The 25,964-nt window shown below is 37.3% G+C and overlaps 6 protein-coding genes across 7 annotated transcripts; 3 read left to right on the top strand and 3 right to left on the bottom strand.

Annotated features, from left to right (window-relative positions):
* Positions 1-21: 21 nt before the first annotated feature.
* LOC147274841 (B12D protein) lies at positions 22-1,695 on the top strand. Its single transcript, XM_086257197.1, has 3 exons — positions 22-178; positions 303-391; positions 1,348-1,695. Exons 1-3 carry the CDS (start codon positions 149-151, stop codon positions 1,499-1,501), a joined length of 273 nt encoding a protein of 90 aa, XP_086113323.1. The 5' UTR covers positions 22-148; the 3' UTR covers positions 1,502-1,695.
* Positions 1,696-2,248: 553 nt separating this feature from the next.
* On the bottom strand, positions 2,249-5,237 carry APC8 (anaphase-promoting complex subunit 8). The gene is made up of 4 exons (XM_086227951.1): positions 5,010-5,237; positions 4,618-4,924; positions 2,861-4,111; positions 2,249-2,673 (listed from the first exon to the last, which is right to left on the bottom strand). Exons 1-4 carry the CDS (start codon positions 5,093-5,095, stop codon positions 2,584-2,586), a joined length of 1,734 nt encoding a protein of 577 aa, XP_086084077.1. The 5' UTR covers positions 5,096-5,237; the 3' UTR covers positions 2,249-2,583.
* A 132-nt stretch (positions 5,238-5,369) lies between these two features.
* On the top strand, positions 5,370-7,597 carry OTP43 (Pentatricopeptide repeat (PPR) superfamily protein). The gene has a single exon (XM_086227952.1). It carries the CDS (start codon positions 5,385-5,387, stop codon positions 6,843-6,845), a length of 1,461 nt encoding a protein of 486 aa, XP_086084078.1. The 5' UTR covers positions 5,370-5,384; the 3' UTR covers positions 6,846-7,597.
* Positions 7,598-8,716: 1,119 nt separating this feature from the next.
* DEL1 (DP-E2F-like 1) lies at positions 8,717-11,910 on the top strand. Of its 2 annotated transcripts, XR_015124287.1 has the most exons (12): positions 8,717-8,923; positions 9,031-9,098; positions 9,191-9,243; positions 9,336-9,413; positions 9,546-9,590; positions 9,712-9,823; positions 10,067-10,134; positions 10,237-10,309; positions 10,418-10,479; positions 10,622-11,000; positions 11,287-11,398; positions 11,668-11,910. XR_015124287.1 is itself a non-coding variant. In XM_086257582.1 (11 exons), the coding sequence occupies exons 1-11, from the start codon at positions 8,829-8,831 to the stop codon at positions 11,754-11,756; spliced, it is 1,122 nt and encodes a 373-aa protein (XP_086113708.1). In that variant the 5' UTR covers positions 8,717-8,828; the 3' UTR covers positions 11,757-11,910. The 2 variants fall into 2 exon arrangements, 1 of the variants encoding a protein (XP_086113708.1); XM_086257582.1 differs by lacking the exon at positions 11,287-11,398.
* A 711-nt stretch (positions 11,911-12,621) lies between these two features.
* Positions 12,622-16,724, bottom strand: LOC147274837 (uncharacterized). The gene is made up of 15 exons (XM_086256374.1): positions 16,340-16,724; positions 15,900-15,997; positions 15,718-15,818; positions 15,522-15,600; positions 15,202-15,262; positions 15,031-15,077; positions 14,836-14,928; positions 14,597-14,687; positions 14,273-14,321; positions 14,079-14,195; positions 13,842-13,989; positions 13,416-13,508; positions 13,268-13,336; positions 12,975-13,017; positions 12,622-12,864 (listed from the first exon to the last, which is right to left on the bottom strand). The coding sequence occupies exons 1-15, from the start codon at positions 16,395-16,397 to the stop codon at positions 12,764-12,766; spliced, it is 1,248 nt and encodes a 415-aa protein (XP_086112500.1). The 5' UTR covers positions 16,398-16,724; the 3' UTR covers positions 12,622-12,763.
* A 1,850-nt stretch (positions 16,725-18,574) lies between these two features.
* Positions 18,575-23,228, bottom strand: ALDH10A9 (aldehyde dehydrogenase 10A9). The gene is made up of 15 exons (XM_086228026.1): positions 22,979-23,228; positions 22,340-22,482; positions 21,892-21,972; positions 21,665-21,813; positions 21,313-21,405; positions 21,090-21,213; positions 20,879-20,944; positions 20,712-20,778; positions 20,447-20,523; positions 20,128-20,241; positions 19,741-19,818; positions 19,507-19,658; positions 19,312-19,372; positions 19,094-19,200; positions 18,575-18,879 (listed from the first exon to the last, which is right to left on the bottom strand). The coding sequence occupies exons 1-15, from the start codon at positions 23,085-23,087 to the stop codon at positions 18,789-18,791; spliced, it is 1,512 nt and encodes a 503-aa protein (XP_086084152.1). The 5' UTR covers positions 23,088-23,228; the 3' UTR covers positions 18,575-18,788.
* Between the last annotated feature and the right edge of the window lie 2,736 nt (positions 23,229-25,964).

Raw genomic sequence — 25,964 nt, 5'->3', positions numbered from 1 at the left:
TTGACCACTTGGAATAAAAAATTGAAAACAAATAAAAGATAAAGCTGGCACTGAGGTCGTCCTTCTTTGTCCGCCTCTTTCTGTTTGCATTTCTAAGCTAAGCTCTCGCATTTCTCCGTTCATCTCTCCATTACGGTTCGTGCAATCAATGGCTGTGAATCGTTGGTTGAGGCCTGAGGTAAGCTCAGATCTATACTCAGACTTCACTTTTACTTTGTTTGGTGTCTGATCGGACTATTTCGATCAACGTCTTTGATTTTGTTTCTTGGCCTATAAATACGGTGTCGTATTCTCCTGTGTAGGTTTACCCGCTATTCTTGGCCGTAGGGGCTGCCGTGGGGATCTGTGGGTTTAGTTTGGTCCGCCATATCTGCATCAACCCTGAAGTCAGGTCCATCTCTCTCCATCTCTCTCAAAACACATTTTATACGTATATATATCTAGAGAAAATGTTATATACGTATATAGAAACGTGGGCTAAGCTTATTGGGTTAAATTAGAATGTTGCTATGTGTTTTATGCTGCTATTATTTCTCTGTCTATTCGGGGTTGGTTTTGTATGACAACTTATTAAGTAGAGGATTATTTTCAAGGCTGATAAACTTCTTTACTACTGAAAACTGAAACTTATAACACACAAAAAAAAAAAAAAAAGGGTTTTGTTAAAATCTGAAAATCCCACAAGTTTTATCACCAAATATTTGCGTTTATTTCGATGTCTAGCTTAAAGTGTACCCATTAAAAGTAACAAAAAAAAAAAAAAACACAGTAATTAGCTGAAATTTAACCAAAGTAGGTGCTCCAAATTAATCACTAGAGAGGCCAAAAGAACCGGATTTTGTGATGATGGGAATAGATCGCCTGTATTTGTATATGTAAAACATTTATAAACATAATCAGATTGGAGTCAAAATCACTCTTAACCTTTTCGAGCTCCTTCATTCTATGGACTCATGCACTTGTGTGGTCTTTAAGTTTCCAGTTTAGTTGTACATGTTAGCGAGACCTTTTCTTCTTATTTTGTTGGTCCTTTCCTATACAAGTGAAAGAAGTTTATTCTATATTATAGAGGTTCACGTAATCATGTAATGGTGTAGTATATACTTGATAGTCCATTTGGGAAGATGAATGTGTAGCAGGGTGTACTTGAATATAGGCATGGTACGATAAATATGCATATATATATATATGTGTGTGTGTGTGTGTGTGTTAAGGAAGAAGTTGAAAGAGGGCATTTAAATATGAACCGCGTGTGCAAAAACAAGTCAATGTCTTATAATCCTTCTATTTGTAACTGTAATGGATGTTTTAACTTGCAATAATACTGTCTGTTTCTTTGTAAATCAGAGTGACCAAGGAGAACAGGGCTGCTGGAGTATTGGATAATTTCGCTGAGGGAGAAAAGTACACTGAGCATATGCTGAGGAAATTTGTCCGCAACAAGTCCCCAGAAATCATGCCAAACATCAACAACTGGTTCACAGACCCAAGCAGGAGCTAATTGTGTTGCATAATATTTTTTCTTTCAAAAAAAAAAAAAACAGAGATATAGACTCTAAATTGTCTTTTCGTGATTGGAGCAGAAGTTGTGTTAAATCTGTCTTCTGTATGAGGCTTTTCACCGAAAATAAACTGAGTGGATTATGATGTGAACTTAAATGTGGTTTATATGAGATGATTAACTGTTTTTGAACATTTTGGCTTCTGCATATTAATTGGTTGTTGATTATATTATGTTTGGCATCTGTAGATTGATGGTAATGTAATAATGTTTTACTGCGACATTGACCCACCCACATAACAAATGTCATTTAAGATTGCATATATAGACATAACTTTAATTGGCCAAGACAAAATTACTTGGTAGATTAATATTATTTTCTGTTATATTACTCATCTCCTTTGCTTGTTCTTGTAAAAGAATTTCTTTTCAATGGCACCATTTCATCAAATTTTGGGACATGCACTGGTTTTCTGGTAGCATCGTGAATGCAGCTATGGTGTATGATATACCATAAATGCCAAGGTCCCAACTCCAACCTTAGAATACATAGCATCGATAATAATAATAAATAAAGAAAGGCCATTATGCACACACAAGTTACGATAGAGCTGAAATGTTAGTGTAGCAAAACAAAGCATGAGCGAGACATGAAAAGAAAAAAAGTTTTAGAGAACATTATAAGAATAGCTTTTTAGGGCCGGATATATCATTAGTGAATGATTATTCTTATAATATCCGTCAAGATCGTAAAAACTAAAACAGCACAGGCTTCTAACCACAACAATCAAGTCATAATGTTGTAATACAGAGATGGGAAATGATTTTAATGCTAAAACTTGTATCCTAGAAGACTAAGCACCACATTCAGAATGAAATTTTCTGCAGCAATCAAATTTATCAACATTCTTGATAGCTGTAACTAAGATTATACATGAGAATGGACTACAAGTTCTGCAGCAACAAACAAGTCCAAAATATAGGCTCACATGTGATCCACTTCAAGCTTCTCATGGGTTGTTGATTTCCATGTGCCAAAACTGGCAGAGAAGGGGCACCCCATTTACCGTCATGACGAGAAATCAAGGAGGAAAGTGCTCAACATCCATTAAAGGACTATGGGATTGTTCTATTCTCATTCCTCTAAGTAAACTTTTTGCTGTTTCCTTTTCCTGTAGTGATGATGGACAAAGAATAACAATTACATACAGTTGATTTTATATAAATGGTAAGTACAGTTGATTTTATATAAATTGTAAGTATACATTAAATTTCTTTCTTTTTTCGCCAGAATCTTTGTTAAATTACAATGCTATATTTAGGAAAACCATATACAGAGAAAGAGAAATTGTAACTCACTGGGCCAGTATAATCCAGAAGACGGGTACAGTAGACCTCTGCTTCTTCAAATCTTTTCTGCTGTTCATAGTATCGAGCAAGAAATAGCAGAGTTTCAACCATATTAGGTCCTTCCCTATCTTCAGCTTCCATCCTCTCCAAATCCTTCTTGTAGTAATAAGCCGCCTCTTCAGAACGTCCAAGTTCAGAATGTAGCTTTGCTAGCTGGTGCAGGGCAATTGCTTCCCTGTCATTACAATTTACTGCCCTTTTGTAACACTTCATTGCTTCTTCAATCATGTGGAGCTGTTCAGTTTCATAACACTGAGCCATGGCAATCCACAACCGAGAATCATTTGGCTGCAAGAATACAGATTTCTTGAAGTAATGAAGAGCATAAAAGGGCATGCCCATCATCTCATAAGCTTGTCCTAATCCATACCAAGCTCGATAATCACATGGATTTATATCTACAGCATGCCGATAAGCATCAGCAGCAGCTGGGGTGTTTTTCATCTCAACATATTCATGACCCATAAGGGTCCAAGCAGATAAATAATTTCTGTTCAGTTTGAGTGCCCTCCTAAAGTACACAACTGACTTCTCGTGCTGCCCTTTTAAGCTGTAATAATTCCCAATAATGCAACAAGATTCAGGTCTGTATTTATCAGTCATAAATACCCTATGGGCAAGGTAACTTAGTGCAGAGAAGCATTCCTTTGCATATAGCACATTGGAATACATATCCATGTCCTCCACTCGGTAAGGGTCATTCCTGAGAAGTTCTTCAAAAATTGCTTCAACTTGTTCAAATTCCCTTAAACTGTATTGGGCCTTTGCAATTTGAGCCTGAATGTAATTACTAAAACTAAAAGTGCCCTGCAGATATTCATATTTTGCTTTGGATTCATTGTACATCCTTAGTTCTTGGTAAACATTGGCAAGAAAGAAGTCCTTCATCCAATGGTTATTGAGATTAAGGCTGTTCAAGCTGTCAACTGTCGTGCACAAGGACAGCAGCTCTGACCAGGCATTCCAGTTCCAAGGGTAGCTATTAACAGACTCCACAAGAACTGTACGAGCAAGGTTCTCGCTGCCTTTCTGTTTGAGCACAAGACCATACAAGTACAGCCCAAAAGGATCAATTGTGCCATTCTTGCGAAGAGTTGACAACTCCCTCTCAAGAGAAACCAGTTCACGATTCACAGTGTCGCTCTTACCTAGGGGTCCCTCAAGTTCAATCATTTCTTCCTCTTTCCGCTTTTCTCCAGCCTTCATTTTAAGGAATAGAAATGATGAAGAATATACAACTATTAGTTCCAAATTCAAATAGGTAGGCTCATAAAAATAAAGGGTCTTTGAAAAAATAAGAAACTCCTACCGGTGTTTTCTTGTAATATTAAACTGACATAGATTTATTAAGGTATCCTACAACCAAACTATATAAATCCGATTGGATTCTCAACCTGACTGCTGATTGAAGCCGTTTTGACACCAAGTCTGTATGTTTGATCCTAGTTGCTGGATCTACACAGACTTGTATACCGGGATCATTATTTACCTAGTTTGTAAGTTTGTAACTAGTAACACTAGCCCGAAAAGTTTTTTTTTTTTTTTTTTTTATCAACTACATTAACCCAGAACTGAATCACCACCATTTGAATCAGTTCATACACATAAACCTCACCAAATCAATTTATCTCATGTAATCTACAAAAGCCACACCAGTAAAAATGAAAACTTTGATTTGCAAAGAGTGAAGAGAGAAGGTAACAAACCAGATAAAGAGCATAGCAGCGCAAAAAGACCGACTTTTTTCCCGTTTGATCACGAAGCACGTGAGCAGCTCTTCTGTACTCTCGGCAATCAAAATACGACTTTGCAAGAAGGTAAAAATCACCGTCTACAATGTCGTCTTCCTCCATTACCGGAGTGGACACATACGACACGCCAGCAGCCGGCGTTGAAGTGACGTCGTTTGTGCGGAATCTCCGGCGAATGCTGGAGCTCCCGCGCTGGAATCTGGTGTTCGCAGGAGTAAACTTCGCCGGGTCTTGCTCGATACCCACCAGCTGCTCCGCTGCCCTGAAAATTGAAAATTGGTCACATGCCGAACATCAATAGCTGTAAAGCAGCTCAATTGGGGTTTTAGGGTTTTAAGGTTTGGTACCATTTGGAAGCGGCGTAGAGACAACGATCGCTTAGCTGACGAATCGCAGTTCGAAGCTCGTTCCTGTAATTCTCTTTCGAACTCATCGATTCCCTCTCTTTATTTGCTTCAACATCTGACCGATGGCCGCCCTCTAACGTGCGCCGTGAGTGACGGTGCTACTGAGCGAGAGCTCGCGCCTAGCTTCAGATTTTCAAAAAACACAAATCAAAATGTTTGTGGTGGTTTTGGTCCCTGGTGGGTTTTTACCTGGAACGGGCTGGGCCGCTAAAGGAGAAAAGGCCCAGCCCAATTAAATTGAGCCCAAAAAGCATGTTTGGCTGGAGAGAAAATGAGGAGGGAAAATGTAACCACCAACGGCTGGAACTTTAACACATGCTCCCTCTGCTTCGTAGACGGAAAACCCCAAAACCCAGTTTGGCAATTCCATGTCGCAGTCTCACCACGTCACCACCAGAACCACCTCAAGACGACGAAGCCGCCTTGGCCAACCTTATTCTCAAATCCGACCCGAAAGCTCTGACCCGGACCCTCCACGACCCTAATATCGAGTGGAGCTCCGATTTAGTCAACAAGACCCTGAAGCGCCTCTGGAACGACGGACCCAAAGCCCTCCAATTCTTCAAGGTTCTCGACCACCACCCCACCTACACCCACTCTTCCTCTTCCTTCGACCACGCCATCGACATCGCGGGCCGTCTGCGGGACCACAAAACCCAATGGACCCTCGTGGCCCGAATGCGGGTCCGCCGACTGGGCCCAGGCCCAAGAACCTTCGCTATCATTACTGAGAGGTATGTTGCTGCTGGCAAACCTGATAGAGCTGTTAAGGTCTTCTTGTCTATGCACGAACATGGTTGTCCTCAGGATTTGAATTCCTTTAACACCATTCTTGATGTGCTTTGTAATGCTAAGCGTGTTGAAAAGGCTTATAATTTGTTTAAGGTGTTTAGGGGAAGGTTTAAGGCTGATTGTGTTAGTTATAATATTATTGCAAATGGATGGTGTTTGGTTAAGCGAATTCCCAAGGCTTTGGAGCTTTTGGGGGAGATGGTGGAGAGGGGATTGGACCCGAGTCTGACCACGTATAATATAGTGCTTAAAGGGTATTTTAGAGCTGGTCAGATTAAGGAAGCTTGGGAATTCTTTATGGAAATGAAGAAGCGGAAGTGTGAGATTGATGTTGTTACTTATACTACTCTGGTTCATGGGTTTGGTGTTGTTGGGGAGATTAAGAAAGCTCGAAAGGTTTTCGATGAGATGGTTGGGGAGGGGGTCCTTCCTTCGGTTGCAACTTACAATGCTTTGATTGGAGTTTTGTGTAAGAAAGATAGTGTGGAAAATGCTGTATTGGTTTTTGAGGAGATGGTAAGCAAGGGTTATGTGCCGAATGTGACGACTTATAATGTGGTGATTAGAGGATTGTGTCATGCGGGTAATATGGAAAGGGCATTGGAGTTTATGGAGAGAATGAAGGATGATGAGTGTGTACCAAATGTTCAGACATATAATGTTGTCATTCGTTACTTTTGCGATGCTGGAGAGATTGAAAAGGCATTGAATGTCTTTGAGAAGATGGGTAGTGGGGATTGCTTGCCTAATTTGGATACATACAATGTTTTGATTAGTGCCATGTTTGTGAGGAAGAAAACTGAAGATCTGTTAGTGGCAGGAAAGTTGTTGATCGAGATGGTTGGCAGAGGGTTTTTGCCACGGAGGTTCACCTTCAATCGGGTTCTGGATGGGCTTTTGCTAACAGGTAATCAAGGTTTTGCAAAAGAGATTCTGAGATTGCAGAGCAGATGTGGCCGTCTTCCTCGTCAGGTCAAGTTATAAATCATGTTGAAAGTCAGATTGGCTCATGAACCATGCAGATGACTTCATTCAAATCTTATTCCGAGAAACACATGACTGCTCTGAAGGGTTTTCCATCCCCGTTGAAGTTTCAACCGTTGGACTTGTCTGCAAAACTTTCTTCTGCGCTGTCTGGTGTTAAAGCTCTACAATTTGGAGGATAAGCTGGCCATATTTGATGCACTATGGTTGAACGAGAGATTTATGTGGCACCCAACTTGAGGATTTCACTGCTTTGCAAGCAGTCAAGTGTCAACAAAATGGACTGGCTGAAGAGGGTTATAGTTCTGATGACCCTCTTTCAGCAGTTTAGTGGAAACGAAGTACAATGTGTGGAAGAGACTTATATGGGTAACAGGTCATGATGATCATTGGCTTAACAAGAAAAGAAGAATGTCAATGGTGTTCATGTGTTTGAAGGTTCAAATTTCAATTTCTAACTTGGTATCGCCATCCCAAGTTTTGGAAGTATGTTGGCTCCAATTGGTTTGATAACATAAGCTTGTATCAGCTTGTTTAACTGTCAGATCCACAATTTCTAAAGTGAAGGAATTCATTTCTACTTACATATCTACCATCGTTAAATTTGGAGTTGCATACATTAGTTTAGTTGAAGCTTGAAATGATATTAATAGCAAGTAATTTTCATCATTTGTTCCTTAATATTCTACTTGTAAGTATGTTACTGCAGCTTCAAAGAAGCTGGTTCCTTGACTTTTGTGAATCCGGGTTCTTAGATTTTCCAGTTGATATAAAAATACTGTTTTCACACTTCACCATGAACCAAGATTGATCAGCAGTATATTTGAAGAAAAGTCGAAGAGGAATTATTACATAATTATTCCAACTAATTAAGACTTTGTGCTTAACATACCCTCGTTGTACTCTGCCCATTCACCATCTTTTTCTCACCCCACCAAATTTGAAAAATATGCTAATTTGGAGGAGGATGGGCCTCACCGACCATAGGGTCAACTAGTTTTAAATCAGCTCCGGCGATGAGGAAAGGAAGGGGTTGCATTGGGTAGGTGGTGTTCATTGTTTCTTTTTGAGTCTATTATAGCAATAGTTCATGAATAATAATCCGAGTATCACTTTAATTATTGAATTTCCTTTATGCGATCTATATTTGAGGGGTTTTTTTTCCTTATTTGCTTTTACTCCTTTTCTAACATCTCATTCAACCTTTACACAATAATTTTTCAAAATTATTGAGAAGAATAACGAAACAACCAACATATGGGTAAGGGTGGGATGAATAAGATGTTGGAGGAAAAAAGAGAAAGAGCGGCCAAACTGGCTGGAGGAAGGGGTGGTTAGGCGATTCCTCGCCAAAAATGGGGTTGCTACTGGCGGTGGGAGGGTGGGGTTTGGTATTTAGGTTTTTTTTTTTTTCAGTTTATTTAAGGAACAGAAGTGGAATTTAGAAATTAAAAAAAGGATGTAGGATAATGTGAGAAGATTGTAGGGTACATATAGGAAGTTCTTTTTAACATTGTGTTTAAAAGTAGGGGCAAATTTGTAATAAAGAATTAATCAAAAGGGGGAAATTAATGTCAAGTGAAACAGTGAATGTGTGTGAGACTGAAAATTAAAGCGGGCAAATAAAAAAAGGGGAGGGAGGCAAAGCCGGTAATTTGGCTCGATTGCAAATAATCCTCAATCCTCCGGAGCGTGATATTCCCGCTCATTCCAAGTTTTGAAAAAAGGGGCCCAACAACCGAACAACGCCAAACCCTTGTCACTCATATTTGATATTTACTCCCTCCATCTTTTACACAGCAGCTCCGCTCCGTTGGCTCGGCTTCAGATCCCAAAACCCAAGCGCTCGCAAATTTGAAATTTCTGACCCCGCCATTTACTCTAACCCCCTCCCTCCCATTCCTTAACGGTCCTTTCTCTCTCTATATTTTGTCTTCGGCCTTCAGTCTTCTCCTCCCTCCCTTCCCTCCAATTTTCTCAGCAATGGCGTCTAATGCAGCCGCAGCGCCACCCGAGCCTTCGTCCCGCCACCACGCCTATAGCCGAAAGCAGAAGTCCCTCGGCCTCTTGTGCTCCAAGTACTCTCTCTCCCTCTCTCTCTCTCTCTCTCTCTCTCTCTCTCTCCTCTTTTTCAGTTTCTTGATTCTTGAACGCCATTTCTCTAACTGTTCGCGCTTTTGTGCAGTTTCCTCAGCTTGTACAATCGCGACGGCGTGACCTCGATCGGCCTCGACGACGCCGCTTCACGATTAGGTCTTCATCTCGCTTTAATCAATTTCCGCCGCTCAATTTCAAGTTATTTCCGAGTTCATTTTATCGGATCGAATGCTTTTCTCCATCTGCAGGTGTGGAGCGGCGACGGATCTACGACATCGTCAACGTCTTGGAGAGCGTTGGGGTCCGTTTTGTCTTTTTTCCTTTATGGGTATTTTTCTTTTGATTTATTTCCTCCGAATTTCGTTTGCTTATTTTGTTAATTTGGATTTCCAGGTTCTTGCTCGGAAGGCAAAGAACCAGTATACCTGGAAAGGGTTTGGGGCAATCCCTAAAGCTTTACAAGAGCTTAAGGTATATATTTGTTTATTAAGCTTCAGATCTGGTCCAGTTCTCTCTATTTTTATTTTGTTGTTATTTTTCGGAGGAACAGACATGGGTTATGTTGAAAGTTGGTGCTGATTTTGCGTTTTGGTGGTTTCACAGGAAGAGGGTATGAGAGAAAATTTCGATGGAAACGACGATACAAAAGTAAGTGTTTTGGGTTATTCAAATGCTTGTTATTTTCTTAAATGGGGTTTTTGCTTTAAATTTTGGTAAATTTGATTTTTTTACATTCTAATTTCAAGATTTTGTTACTTTTTTTTCACAGGTTTCTGATGATGAGGATGATGATGAGAGATCTTCTGATCCCACAACTGGGAGTCAGAATGACAAGTGCAACCCTAGCATCAATCTTAAATCTTCAGCAACCTCAAAAACTGGTAAACTTTGTTTTTAGCGCTTTGAAGCTTGCTTATGTGCCTTTGATATTGGGTATAAAACAACAATTTTGGATTACCAAGTATGATTTAAAGATTCACACTTATTTTTTAAGAGTTGGGCTAATTTTTAGGGAAATTAAAATTCGGTTATTTCTCCTAGTCCTGAATGTAGAATTCAATTACTATGAATATGATATGTTTTTGGTGATATCCTAAATTTTTTATTGGGTAACATCTTTGCAGATAATAGGAGGGAAAAGTCTCTGGCACTTCTTACACAAAATTTTGTGAAACTCTTTGTCTGCTCCACTGTGAGTGATATATTTGATTGCTATGTGCCCATTTTATAAAATTGTCATTAGTTTTCTATGTAATTTTGGGCCATCTTTGATTGTTATTGTATGAACTTGTAGGTAGAATTAATCTCCCTTGATGAAGCTGCGAGATTATTGCTTGGGGATCAACACAATTCATCAATAATGAGAAGTAATAAGTTTTGTACTTGCTTTGTTTATTCTTGATCATCTATTACATAAAAACTTAAAAAGGACCCGAAACTCTTGACTAACATTTGCTCCATATGATTATTTGCAGCTAAAGTAAGGCGGCTTTATGATATTGCAAATGTTTTGTCCTCCATGAATCTGATTGAGAAGGTAAAACAGTACTGCAAATCCTCAATAGTAGAAAGAAATGTAAACTAGTTGAATTTGAGAAATTTAAAAATTCAGCACCAGTTAATTGCTATCATAATCTCTTACCAAACTCACATGTTTCTTCTTCTGTAAACATATGCAGACCCACACAGCAGATACAAGGAAACCTGCATTTAAGTGGCTGGGATTGGGAGGAAAAAAGGAGAATGTGGTTTCAGAAGAGTCTAGAAAAAGAACCTTTGGTGCAGATATCACCAACGTCAGTTTTAAGAGGGGAAAGGTAGAATCTTCTATTGGTGGGAATTTGGATGCGCAAAAACAAGTGAAACATGAAAGCCTAGTACGTGAGGTTGATAGGAGCAATTTGGAGGACTCAACAGATGTTCCAAAGAGCTACCAGTTTGGTCCTTTTGCTCCAGTCACTATTGCCAGACCTGGCATACTTGGGAATAGCAGCGTGAAGAAGGTGCATGACTGGGAGAGTTTGGCTTCTACTTATCGTCCAGAGTATCAAAACCAAGGTACCATTTTTGCTTCGTCATGCAGTTCAGTGAAGGACTTCGATTCTGAATAGTAGACATAGCTGTTTTTAGCATCTGTTCAGCTAATAACTTCCATTTAGTAGTCAATGACCAATTCATTATAGGTTTAAATTCCCATCAGGAAACCAACAGAGAATAAGGACCTTTATTAATTTTTGTTGTATCTAGAGATGAATGATGGACCCATCTTGTCTCTTGAGAGCTCCACCTTTTCTCTAAAATGGTCTATGATTATCATCAGCCTTGGTGAACCTTTTTGATGTAGGACCAGGAGGAAATAGTGGGAGAAAGAGAAGGGAGGAGGAAAAAGAATGAAACAGGACAGGAGACTAGGAGAGAAGTACAAGAACAAGGGAGACGAAGCTGGGTTTCAATTTGTAATATACCAAATTCAATATTCAAGTATCCTCCATTAGGTTCGAATAGGGCTTATTTATGTACTAGGCTGTCCAAACCCAATGTTGAAATAAAGCCAACAGGAGAACCCTATTAGTATAGGAAAGCAAACCCCAAGCATTAGAATCCCCAATTAAACTTAAGCAAGCCCTACATAATTTAAAAACACAAAATTTAGAGTACTTTGTAAAATCTCCCATCACCCTTTGATGCAAAATTACTAATTCAAAGGTTTTGCTTGATCTTGCAGCTTTAAAGGACCTGTTTTCTCATTACATGGAAGCATGGAAGTCATGGTACTCTGAAGTTGCTGGGAAGAATCCAATACAAATTTCTTGATGCTTCTCCATTTTGACATGCTCCAAAATGATGATTTAAGGAAGTTGCTTCAAGTCAATTCTCCTTGTTGACCCCACAGAAGAGATGGCCCTTGTTGGATGCATTTCTCTATGCACCATGTTAGACTGGCTATCCTCAGGATACTACATTTAGTTTTGATGTTTTGACATTCTCTAGATTTTCTCTTCTTGATTTGTTTATGCATTGATTTGTAGTTAGAGATGCGCATCACTATTCATGTATTTTCTAGCACATAATGAGGGGAATGGTGTAAATTTTAGTTGGGCATTCAAAGTTGGACCAATTATATATAACAGGTTCTTGTGCGCTCATTTTTAATTAGTTTTCTTTACTGTTTTTTCTCGGTATGCAAAGTGTGCACTTTAGCCTCCCTGGCCTTTGAAAAGTGAAAGCTTTAATTTGGCAAGAGAAAGCAGTTACAGTTACAAACTTACAGCACATATTATTAGTTAGAGTTTCTAGAACTTTTAGCAGAGATGTGATTAATTAAATTAATATTCTCAAGAATACAAGACTAAACTATAATAAACAATATGGGAGGTGATTATGAAGATAAATTTGGGTATGGGATACTTCTGTAACCTGCAATTGGCCTTTAAAAAGAAAAAACTCATTTGACAACAAAGAAAAAGTTTTTTTATTTTTTTTATTTTAACCTTTAAAATATTATTTATTTTTTGTTAAGTACACTACAGAAAAGATATTGATATAAATATATGAGCTCTGCAGACCGTTAAGTTAAAGCTTTTTGTTTATCTATTGAATTAATAACTTATTTATTCTCCTTTCTGCACATATTAAAATGATAACCCATTCATTCTTGACAGGAAAAGTAGCAAAGCAGTAATAATAACACATACTTATCTTTTATTAGCAAGACGTTAATTTACAAATGAACAATAAGCTATTTGAATACCAGTGATGACACTAGAAAGCAATCAAAGTCATACATATCGTGAGTAAGAGAACTGAGAAAGCGTAATTTATCAAAGAATTATTTCCTCCTGAACACTGACATTGAGAGTTTTATGGGGGAGGACAATGCTGTTAATAACCACTACTTCATCTTCAACTGTCACTGCTTCACCTGGATTATCAATAAAAGTGGCATTAAGTGAATCCATATTATTATATCAGAACAAGAGGAAAGAGTGTTAAAGAAGGATAATGTATAAACAAAAATAAGGCAGAAAGTACCAAGGATTGTAATCCCAAGCTTTGAATTGTAATTCCCACTAGCCTGAAATCATAGTAGCAAACACAGAAAGCCAATTGTAACAAAGTCTTTTGGGAGGGGCTGGGAGGCTTTTACAACAAGTTGGGATTCTAAAAACAAACTTCAAATGAGAAAGAAGTTGAAGTTCTGTTATTTACCATGTTTTTCTGTTCTGAAATACAATGTAAATCACTTAAAGAAACTTCAAGGTTTGGCATTTACAGTTTCTCTTGATCAACAGAAAATTAACATTGGGAAAAAATTTTGAACTTGCCTGGACACGAGACCATTTCCCGATAGAAGATTTCCATCCAACAATTGCATGAATAACAACGGCATTTTCCTGAAAGAAAACATTATACATATGTCACGATAAGGTGAACTTTGGAATGCAATGCATACGCTTTAATTTTGTTATATACCTTAATTTCAACATTGTCGAGGATGATACAACTTATGAGCCTCACACCAGCTCCTATACGAGCATTTGCAGATATTGAGACATTGGGACCAATCTGTATGACAGGGTAGCAGGAGATTTAAAAGATAAATTATTAAGACCAATGTTAAAGCAAGTCCATAGAATAATAGACTACACTACTACATCCCCTTGGGGAGCCTACAAATGGCTCTGTATTCAGTTCATATATATATATATATATATATATAAATCTGGAAATGGATGTAGTAACCTAAACAACCTATAACTCTCTTTCACGAAAAGTAACAATGGCTGTTACATGACAACCTAGTTATATACTTTCTGAAGTGCAAAAATTCACTGTAATGAGATTGCATAGTGCTTTAGTACATTGTGCATATGGTGAAGCCAGTATGAGAAAATGTACCTTAGCACTTGGATGTATTTTTGCTGATGGATGAACATAAACATCACCAGTAATACTGGCACTCTTTGTACCATCCCCACTCACCAAAAGATAGGGGGTGGTTAATCGGAATTGTGAAAGATACAAACCAGAACATTTCAAGGACATTCTGCAAGTATCAATACAAAGTGTTTACAAGATGGTCCAGATCATGAGAACAAGGTTATAGCAAGACGACACCTCAAAGGCAAATGTTACCCGGGAGTTTTGATCTGTTCCCAGAAGTCCCTGGTTTCATATGTATATAATTGCTTCTTCCCTGCAAGAGGTGATAGGATATCTTGATCCAACCTTACAAAATGTGTGGGACCACTCCTGTAAAGGAAACTTTGTATCAACCATTATTTCTGGTAAGCCAAGGTTTTTACCCACAACAATAACATTGATCAAACCTTGCTGCTGAATAAAGGGATTCAAAGCTGGATAGACGTCTTAAATCAGCTGCAAAGAACAGAAAAGAGTTCAAATTTCAGCATGATGAAGACCAATACTATGAAGAGGTGAAGATAAATCGTTACAGCAGAAATCTAAAATGCCCAAAAAATTTACTAGAGAGGCAAGATAAAAACATATTGGGTTCTTGTTGAAAGCTAAGCTTTCATATCAACACAGATTGTCTTTTAATTTTGGATAAGTTAAAATTAAATCATGAATCATGGCATTATTGGAATCTCCTAATGAAGCACACATATAGTCATGGAGAAAGTATCACTGACCTCTGTCCTTCTGTTGAGTAGAAACACCCTCAATGGCATTAAAAATATCTGGTGTAAATATGTAGACACCACAATTTATCAGGTCACTTACCTGAAAAAAATAACTATATTAGACAAAAAAAAAAGATAAAAGAGAAATATATGAGCCATGCCGGAAAGAAATTCTAATTCTAATTCATTAAGCCATCTGAAGCCTAAGGAAATTCTAAAAGCAGTTGAAATTCTGATCTCAAACATACAAAAGTCTCAGGCTTCTCTGTGTAATGCAACAGTTCATTAGTGACCGGATCAGCTACCAGTTCCCCAAACTGATTGGCTGACTCAGCAGAAACCTGTACAAAGAAAGAAGAAAACTCAGACATGGAGAAAAATAGATATATAATAACAGAAAACTTTACACTGCCAGAATTCTACTTGTGCATGTGTTGACCAACCTTAATCACAAGGATTGTGCCCATCCCACCATATTTTCTGTGAGCCTCTGCAGATATAATTGGCAAAAAAACAGCAATTAAATCTTCTGCATGCCCTTTATAATCAACAATGAACAACCTGGAAATATTAAAATTAATGCTTCAAAAATCTAAGCAACTCATAACAGTTACCAAGCATTTCCGGAAGTGGAAAACTGCAGCAAACATCACAATTCAGCAAGAAAATGTGCGACTGCATGCAAAAATAAGTACCAAAATCAGCATTTACATTACAGTAAACTGCAATCAAGTCAAAAATAATATCCAATATACAAATATGTGCTCAACATATCTCAGAGCACAAGCACCCATGCATGCATACATCATTTTAGAAAAGGAAAAGAAAAACAATAAATTTGAAAAAGTAAAATAAAAGGAAGAAGGAAGAAATAAAAGTAGATTAACACTTTCTTTATCAATCAAATAGAAAGTAGTAGGTAAAAGACAATAACCGGGTTGTCTTCCATGATCAGATCCCTAAAGTTATAAAGTCCACCAGCTGAACCATGTGGCTTGTCTTCCCTCAGATATCTAAGAACAGGATCAACAGAACAGAATGAATGATCTATAAATTAAAAATCAACGGCCAGTTCAATATTTCTAGATCTAATTAGTAACTACTAACTAGAAAATAAAGCATGAACTTACCTAACGGGGACCTTAAGCTCATTAGAGATTGAGGATACATATAATGCGAATTCACGCTCCTCATAGAAACCAACGAGAAAAATTTGCCCAAGGTTAGGAATCTGTAATACAATCAGTCATTTTAACAACTGTGCATACAGATAAGCCAGAAATGACACATTTATCTTCAAGAATATATATACCCTTTTACAAGCTGAAATTGGATGATGAACCATTGGTTGTCCAGCTAAAGGAAAAAGTGGCTTTGGAATATTCAATGATAATGGCCGGAATCTAGTACCTGGAGAATTGAAATCCCAATGCATAAAGAAATGCGCTCTCCAAGCAATACTGAAACTTTAGCATAAGGATCATACTATGATTAAAAAAAAATATACAGAGGATTATTAACTAAAGTCAAAGATTGATTCAAGAGAAATGTCATAATTTCTCATTCATGATTCAACAATGAAATTAACCCATTAAAGTTAAAGCTCTGAGAATTCTAGCAGTAAGAAATGGATCTCATTGTTGAACAAAATATTAACATTTGCCATAAGAATTCAAGCACTATCACCAAAATTCAAGGAAAATAAGAAAAGGGTCCTCATTATTCGATCCAAAGATCACAGAAACTCCATACCTTTAGTGGGCCCACCCACCATGATCACAGCCACCACCTTCTCGTCTGAGCTCCCCATATCCTACACCAATACAGAAACCCAGATCCCCAAAGGCGAGGAAACAATTTCAATTGTGCTACAAAGCCAAAAACTTGAACAAACTCAATGAAGTGACGCTACAAAAAGAGCCCAAATGCATAATTTATGTGCAAGTCTCAAACCGCTATGGTTCACTAGGGACCAAGAAAGCTACAGCCTACAGTAATGCACAATACAAAAAATCTGTACTTTTTTAACAGCAGAGAGAGAGAGAGGGAGAGAGGGTGGTGTTTAAAAGTAAAGTAAAATCCAGTTGAGGATTTATTATTAGGAGGAGGGGGATGTAGTAATAATTGTGGGGTACGTGATAATGCCTAGACAGTATATGCAAAAAGGCACAAAACATAAACCATGAAACGTGAAAAGACCACTCGCTGGTGATAAACTGATAACTGATAAGTACCAAAATAATATGAAAGACACACACACACTCCCAAGGAAGTTTCCCACTGCTTTTTGGGCAAGAGGGGAAGGTGGTCGGTGGGACCGTTAGAATGGAAAATTTTTGTTGGGTGTAGCGGTCTCTCTCATATTTCCATCACCTCAAAGAAACATTTGCATACATTAGTACACCTATTAATGTGTAATGTGCAAACATTTCTCACATGTTTACCTCTCCAATTATTGTAAGAGAAATGGGTTTTTTTATCGGGCTCCTTGTGGCCTAGATTTTGTTGAAATGCATTAATTGTTTCAGTTAAACTTATATAAATAGTCGTTGTGGTTTCGATCGTATTTTAATTTTACCCTCGTGATTTTAATACCCTTTTAATATTATCTTTGTGATTAAAGTTTGCCAAAAATCTTAGTTCAAATTAAGATCTAAAATTGGAGTAACAGAAGTAAAAACATAGGAAATATTTCTTTCTATTTAGAAATTGAAAATAACCATCCTGGTTTTATAATTGGATTCTAGGGATCAGATGGGTGGTAATTATATGTATTTTTTGTAAGAGTTGTCATGGTTTTAGACTTTTAGTTGTGAAACCTCTCTCTCTCTCTCTCTCCCTTTGTTCCTTAGATCTTATTGTTAAAGCATTGACGCGTATTATGCTCCCATTCCATGATAATAAAGGTAACAGACTAACAGTTGATAGTATTTAATTCTAAATTAAATAGCACAAACTCTGATGCAGACACATCCAAAATGAGGAGTCCGAGCACATGAAATAAGAGTTGGCTGATGAGTTGGACTCACTTGGCCATTAAGTCAGCTCAGCTAGATCATAAAATGTTGGTTTGTGCTTAATTTAATAATAATGTACTTCGCTTTGAATTTATTCAGATGGTCACCAAGAAAGCAGAGATTATTACTATTTATTTGGATTCTGGCTTCAAGTTTAAGAAGCCAAAAAGGTGAAAAGTAGATATTCAAACTTTGAGAACGCTTGAAGTGTGCCCTCAACCATGTGCCATTAACTCCCAACCTTAGGGGACAATCTCTTGTGGAACAAGCCACAAAGGGAAAGCCATAAAAGTTTACAAGAACAACTTCATAGAGTAGAACTTCTATAGAATGAGCGTATATATACGTAGTGTCCCTTTTATCATGTGACAATAAAAATTTTATGTAATTGATACATAAACGTGATAAGAGAGATAGATAAATAAACATATATACCGGTACTAAAAAGCTTTTCTCAGCCGCAAAGGCATGAACTGATTTTGTACCTTGTTTTATAAAATTGATACAAGAGAGCAACTTAATATAAGATTTGTGAAAGTAATGAGAAATGAAAAGGACAATCATGACTTTCAGGATTGATGCACATACAAGTGGACCAGCCCATGAGTGTGATACTATCCCTGCCTGCAGTGCAAGTAACAGGTAATGTCGTAACGACCACCCTCAAATTCCAAACTCAAAAGTAATTCCGAATTCAAGACGTGAAAAACTTCATACGATTAATCATGTAGTTTTAACATCCAGTTCAGTACACATTTACTCTTCTTATTTCATGTAAATATCCGTACATTTGCAATTTAAATAGTTTTTTTTTTTTTTTTTTTTTTTATGAGAACTGACTTGGCCATTTTCAATCAAACTGTTTTGTTGATGACTGAGATATTACATTCATCAACTACGATATGTAACTTCTTTCATAAAATCGATACTAAAGAGCAACTTAACATACAATTTGTGAAGTAATAAGAAATGCAAAGGATAATCACAACTTTCACGATCGTCCAATTTTAACCTCTGAATTCAAGAAATGTGAGTCCACAGCTAAAAATTAATATAATCCACCGAATGTCCAACCCAATGAGGACACTTTCTAGTTATTTCTGTCCTTACAACATCCAGTTCAGTACATATTAACCCTTCCCTTATTTCGTGCAGATATCCATATTCTATTCATGGGAAAACTTTCACAGCTTTGAAGGCGACTTGTACCAACCCCAAGGTTCATCGGATATATATTGAGTAACCTGTTTCACGCTCAAGTAATTATCAAGTCCCCTGTTGAAACAAGAGAAAAACCATTGTCACCATCAGCAGTTCATTGATGCTAATCAGGGGAGGTGGTCTAGTCCATCACTATTATGTTTTGCAGAAGTAACTGTCTTACGGTGTCTATCCGTGTTTATGTTAGATTTAATTAGGATATGTTGTGTGGTTTTATATGCAACATCAAAGAGGAACATTATATAACACAATTCTGATAAAGCCATACCATTGCCCTAATTCACGCCCAAAACCACTACGTTTGTTGCCTCCCCATGGAGCCTGGCAGAAGCATGGTTGTGAGCAATTGATCCACACAATTCCTGCCTGAAGGGCCTGCAGAACAGCAACAGCAACAAAGAAACACAACCCATAATCAACATGCTGTTTTTGTGAATATTGAGGCAGGATGATTCATTGACCCTTGATGTACAAAGGGAGTCTCACCTTAGAAACACGCTCACACCTTTCTAAATCTTTTGATATGACAGCAGCGCCTAAGCCATAACTGTCAAAGATCAATAAACATCAGTGGAAGAAAGTCCTTGATCAAACCAGAGCAACAAAACTAAAGTGCCCAAAAAACCACCCCAAATATCTCATTATTAACCGGGAAAAAAAAAAAAATAAGAGTCAACTCACTGGGTGTCATTTGCTAATTCAACAGCTTCATCTTCTGAACTAAATTTTTTGACACAAAGAACAGGTCCAAAAACTTCCTCTCTCCAAATTTGCATGGAGGTTGTTACATCAGTTATGATGGTTGGCTCGATGAAGAATCCTTTCTTTAGATGCTGCCATCCATTTATAAAATAACTCACATGTTGTGACAAATTAAGAAGCAAAATTGGTCTTAATAAGATCACAGGTTTATACCTCAGGACGACCCCCACCACACACAATTTTTGCACCTTCACTCTTAGCTGTTGAGATGATCTTCAATATTTTCTCATACTGAAGCAGATGCAGGTAGGATTAGATAATACTTCAATCATAAACTCGAGATTTACGATATTTAAAATATTTGAATCGGTAGATGCCAGTAAATGTGTGATTTTTCAGATTTTTGTCTCAGAGACGCACAAATATTTCATAAGCACAAAACTTTACATTTATAGACATATAGTAAAAGAGGAAAGACAAGTAGTATGTATTCTGGTGCTTCTCATTTCCCTGCCATGTTTTGATGACCTGTTACTTGAACACCTGCTCCCCCAAAATAGAAATAAAAAATATACAGAAATTGTTCAACAGTATATTTACCTGCCCTTCACTAACAACAGGGCCAAGCCTGCAACCTTCTTCCAGAGGATCTGAAATCTGGATGTTTTTGCTCCATTTTACAAGCCTGTCCAAAAACTCTGCTGCGATGTTTTCCTGAAACAAGGTGTAAGGAATTAGTACTGTAGTATAAAGCTTGTTTAAGATGGCACTGTGGTATAAGCTTCGAGTCAGCTAGGCTTACGTTCACTTAATGGGAGACCACATTTCAACTACACTCAGGAAAGTGGCATGCATTGATGATGTTGTATCACAAAAGGGACAGAAGAAAAGTGATGTAGCATCGCGCTATCAAACTTACATGCACTATAAGGCGGGATGTTGCACTGCAAATCTGACCATTTGTCCAAAAGATACCAAATGCGGTCCATTCAGCAGCTGTTTGAATCATATAGTAAACAATTATTATTACAGTACCAGCAGTAGTATATGCTTATTATTTTTCCAACCTGATTTGGATGAGATGCATAGATTCCCTCCGTCTACAACTAGTTTCTAGTGGAAGTAATTTATTTTTCCAAGAAACATGAGTAGAGACTTATAATTTGGCTTCAAGAGGAACTAACCCTTGTCAATATCAACATCGTCAAAAACAACAATTGGGCTTTTCCCTCCGAGCTCCAGTGAAACAGGCTACCAAGAAACCACGTAGAGAAAGAATATTAAGATCAAAGGAAGAGAATGTATTCCACAAGCATAAATGACCAATTATCAGATTATACTTTTAACATACCTTGACTGTTTGAGCTGCAGCTGTCATAATCTTGCTCCCAGTGATAGTACTTCCAGTAAATGCAATCTGTAGAATATTAGCTTATTAGCTATTACAGCCAGGTAGCTAAAACAACTCAAAGCTGAAACACAATTGCCAAAGTTGCAGGATATATAACAAGACTCAACCCGTCGAAATTCCAAGAATAGAACTAGTAAAGAAAAAGCTGAACCTTATCAACATGGGGATGAGTCGCCAAAGGAGCGCCAGCTTCATGGCCCAGTCCCGTCAAAATATTGAGTATACCAGGAGGAAGACCAATCTCTCTACACACCTCAGCTAGCTCCAAACAAGTTCTGGAATTGATTGATAACATGATGATAGGCAAACATCGTGCAAAATCAACATAAGAACAATATAAAGTACATATAAAGTATAAATTAAAGAGAGCATACACAGATGCCAACTCAGACGGCTTCAGTATTGCAGCACACCCAGCAGCCAAGGCAGGAGCTACTTTCCATGTGGCCATTAATAAAGGGTAGTTCCTAAACATAGAAGATAAGCACTTCATTACCACATAAATCATTAAGATGCCTCTTAGTAGTATTGAGAGGCCATTTACAAGATAAAACCCCAAAATATCTAAAGATCATAATTACCAACAGAACTTTTAGGACATTCAAAATCCACAACTTAAGGTATACATATGATTATTTAATTTACAAGAAGGCTAGAGCAACCACCAAGAGCAAATCTTACTAATATTGCATGCATACTCGTTTAACATAAAGAAGTGGCTAATACCATGGTGTGATCAACCCAACAACCCCAATGGGCTCCTTAAGAACATGACTTTTAAATGTCTCCATAGGAAGAGAAATAGGAGCCTTTTGCTTTGCATCCAAACCTTCAGCAAGGTCTGCATAGTACTCAAAGCACCCAGAAACATCATCCTGTATTGCACGTGCCAGCACATAAGGAATTATGCATGATAAATAATGATTCAAATTGACATAGAATCACAAGCATACCACGTCCCATGCTGCTTCATCCAGTGGTTTTCCACAATCAATTGCTTCAAGTTTTGCTAGCTCAGATTTTCTCTCTGTTATCTGTAAGCAAACAAAAACGCTAAAATCTGAAGAAGACATTTAAAACAGGGCCAAACAACTTTGAAATGCCAGTATGGAAGTCAACAAATCAACATAAGGTCGGAAATGAACTGACAATAAACCCATTACAGAAAATAGCTGGCAATCCAGGTCAAATGATCATTGCAGAATGTACGGACATGCATCATGATATTAAAGTAAAATAGCAGATTATGCTTTTTTAATGTCAAAAAAATCAAATATTAACAGAAACGCATAAGAATCAAAACAGGAATAGCATCATGGCTCACATGAGCCCAATACCGTTTCAACATCCAATGCAAAAACAGAATAATTTCAATAACAACCAAATAGTCACAACCAATACCTTAGCAGCAATAGCCCGCAAATACTTGGCACGAACTGCCCCTGACGCTGAGGCCCAATCTCTCCCCTTGTTCCTGGCAAGGGCTCTTCGAGCAGCCTCCACCGCAAGCTCTACATCTTCAGCAGTAGCTGCAGGAATATTCCCTACAGCACATTCCACAACCAGCTCACATATCAGATTTTAGTCAAATTACATAAACCACCATTGCATTTCTACTATCTTCTATGTGAATACTAAGATAAAGAAATTTCAAGGAAAATATTGCATCTCCCAATAGCAGATCAAGCAAGACTCGAATACCCAACACTATGAGTTCACTAATACCCCAATTGGTTTCTGGGAAAGTGGGAAAATGGGATAAGATAATGAAACAAGTTTGATAAAACTAAAGCACCCAACTCAATCGAATGTTTTAAAGTAAAACCATTCTGGTTAGTATTTAGAGCTAAGCTATCCAAATTTACAGAAAACATCCGTTAAAAGACTCAAATCAACTTTCTCTTCTTTCTTTTTTTCTCAATTTCCTCACCGACCCAAGACATCAAAGATGATAAATAGAGAGTAAATCAACTTACAAGACAAACCCACATATTATTTTAAACAATAATAATAAAAAAGCATAGAGAGAGAAAGAGAGACCAATGATTTCTTCAGTGGCAGGGTTGATGATGGGGATGCGTTTCTTGAGAACCGGCTCTCTCCACTCGCCGTCGATGAATAGCTGCCGACTAGGAATTCTGATCGCCATTTCAGCTCTCGCAGTCTCAGACTCTCTCTTCCAAAAAAAACTCTGTGCTCTGGTCTAGTTTTAGTAACCAGCACCTACTGATCGTCGTGGGTTTTGCTTTGCTGTAATATAATATACTAGTTGGACGTTTTTACAGCAAGTCTTTGCTCATTTAGCGTGATGAGGTTTTTTAAGAGCTAAATTCAAGTAAGGAGACAATATTTTAGGAAAAGGATTTATAATGTTTCATTAAAAGAGGGTTGCTGAATTTTTTTTTTTTTTACTTTTTTCGCGCGAAGAGAGTTCGTGATTTTATTTTACAATTTGTTGTATGGAATAAATTAGTGGTTATTAGTCTTTTTTCTATTTGTGATATTAAATTTAACAATTATATATCTTAAATTGATATTATTGACACTCAATATTATAAGTGTATTAGTCTCTTGACACGTCTTCTGTGCGCGTGTCCATCCAACTTTTTTTACTAAATATTGAGTCTTCATACTTTTATGATGTGTTTGGATGGAGGAAAAAAACTCGGAATTTAAACAAAACTCAGCATTTAAGAAATTACATGCTTTAATTTCCTTATTTGGGTCAATAAATACAGAATTTTGTAAATTCTAGATGGAAAAAAACTTGGGATTTGAACACTGTAAATTCCAACTTTAAATTCCACCTAAATTGGTGTCATTTTCAAAATTCCAATTTTTACAAAAAAAAAAAAAAAGTCGTGTCGACACTACCATCACTGCCGCCAACGTCACCACCACTAACACCACCACCCCCACCACAACCCCCGATGCCGCTGCCGCTGCCGCCACCGCCACCACCAACACCGAGACCGCCACCACCGCCGCCGCCACCACCACCACCACCACCATCACCGTCACCGCCGCCACCACCATCACCGCCATTGCCGACACCACCACCACCACCGCCACCGCCAACACCCCAATTTTAGCCACCACCATTTCTCCCACTGCTTGTGGGCCATCACCCCTACCAATATGGTCAACTCACCATAAACATCATTTTTATTGTTGCCACCATCACCATCATTCTTTTGAATTGATGCATCAAAAATTAAAACTACCATAAATTTCGTATTTAAACTCTATTATGTTTACATGTTATCCAAACAAGAGAATCTACATATTCTAGAATTTTAAATCACATCGTTTTAAATTCCGTTATTTGTGAATTCCTTAGTAATTTCAAACTACTGCATCCAAACGCACCATTATAAGTTCCTACACCTCTACATTTTAAGGTGATGGAGTGTTTTTTTTCTTAATTTTTAAATTTATTTTAATAATTTTATTTTACAACTATATTCTCATTTATTAAAATGTTTTTCACTGCTATAAATTGAAGGTTGTCTAATATGAAAAAAGTTTGTCAATTGTCTCGTGATTAATGATTATTACTTGACCATTTGTGCATGACATTTTGTATGTGATTATATGAATTTTTTTTTTCTTTTTGTTTTCTTGAAAAAAGGAAGAGAGGTATGATTATTTTACAAAGATAAATATTGTGTAGAGCAAAATTGTTCATTTGAAGGATACTATTACGCAATTGTTCAAATGATCATTTTGTATTATTATTGATTGATTAAGTTTCTAAATGGTAAAATTAAAAACTCATTTACTGATTTGAATTTGTAAGTGTCGAAGTTAAATTTGATGTGATTGTAGGTATAATTCCAACCAATAAATTTTTTTATGTTTATATTTCATATCTATTATTGTCTTTTTATTATTATTTATTACGTGTAAATAAAAAGAGAGCGATGGTGATCCAATCTTGAATAATGCATATGCTAAAAGCGTAAAAGGCGAGATATGCCAGGAAGTCAGACTCAATAGATAAGAATGATAAGATTATCAAGTCTCATTTTGTCTTATCCTCTGATCACACGGCCGGGATTCAAATGGGTTATTGGGCTTCTTATACTTCTTTTACGACCGAAGCAATTGGGCTTCTTATTATAAAAAAATAAACAATAAAACAAAAACTGGCAATTGGGCTTAGAGTGCTTAGTATTTGACTGCTGCTGGAATGTTCCATACTATTAGGAGGTTCGAGTGCTTCTAAACTGGGCTTGGAGGGCTAAAAAGCCCATCGAAAAAAAGATTGCAAAATGGCAAAAATGGCTTCAAGTGGGCTTAAAAAGGCCCAGCCCAAAGTGAGCAACTTTCAATTCCAATAGTATAGTAGTCGTACAACTCACAAGTCACAACTCTGGGATGGGAGAATATATTGAGAGGATCTCTGAAAAAAGTTGAGTCTTTCTTGGTCCTCACTCTTCAGTCTCATTATATAATTGATCTAGTACAAAAGTACAAACCAAACCATGTACCTCTTCTGTTCCAAGCTAGCTTCATTAATATTCATTTTTTATTAACTGTTTATGTGCTTTATTGGGTTCTACCTCCACTGTTCACAGAGTGTTAATTTCTATCATGACCTTCTTCCACTGATAAAGTATTGTAGGGAGAAGATGGATTAGAATTGAATCTAGTTCGTGAGTATCCTTGAGCTACCCAAGAAGGTCGATTATGGTGAAATGATTTACTGTTTTTCGCAATTTTTTTTGTCATTTTTCATTTTATCCAATGTTTAGATTAACCATGTTTTTTTAAGCACAACATATGGCCTACTCGATAGTTTTTTTGTTTTGCCAAATTGAATTTTATGGAATGAATCTTTGTTTTTGTCAACTAAAATTTTGAGCTTAAAACAAGTTTCAAATGAGAACTTCATAATCGAGCTTGAAAGAAGTTCAGAATTGAACCTGCAAAGTACCAAAATCCTCAAAGCAATTCACTTGACAATAGGGGGCAGAAGAGAGGGAGGACCAATTGCTTCATTAAGGGTGTTCAAAAAGACTCT

This window comes from Dryas octopetala, chromosome 9 (genome assembly GCF_963921425.1).
Source record: "Dryas octopetala chromosome 9, drDryOcto1.1, whole genome shotgun sequence".
In the NCBI taxonomy this organism is placed as follows: domain Eukaryota; kingdom Viridiplantae; phylum Streptophyta; class Magnoliopsida; order Rosales; family Rosaceae; genus Dryas; species Dryas octopetala.
The sequence above is the reverse complement of the archived record's forward strand: the minus strand, read 5'-3'. Positions and strand labels throughout refer to the sequence as shown.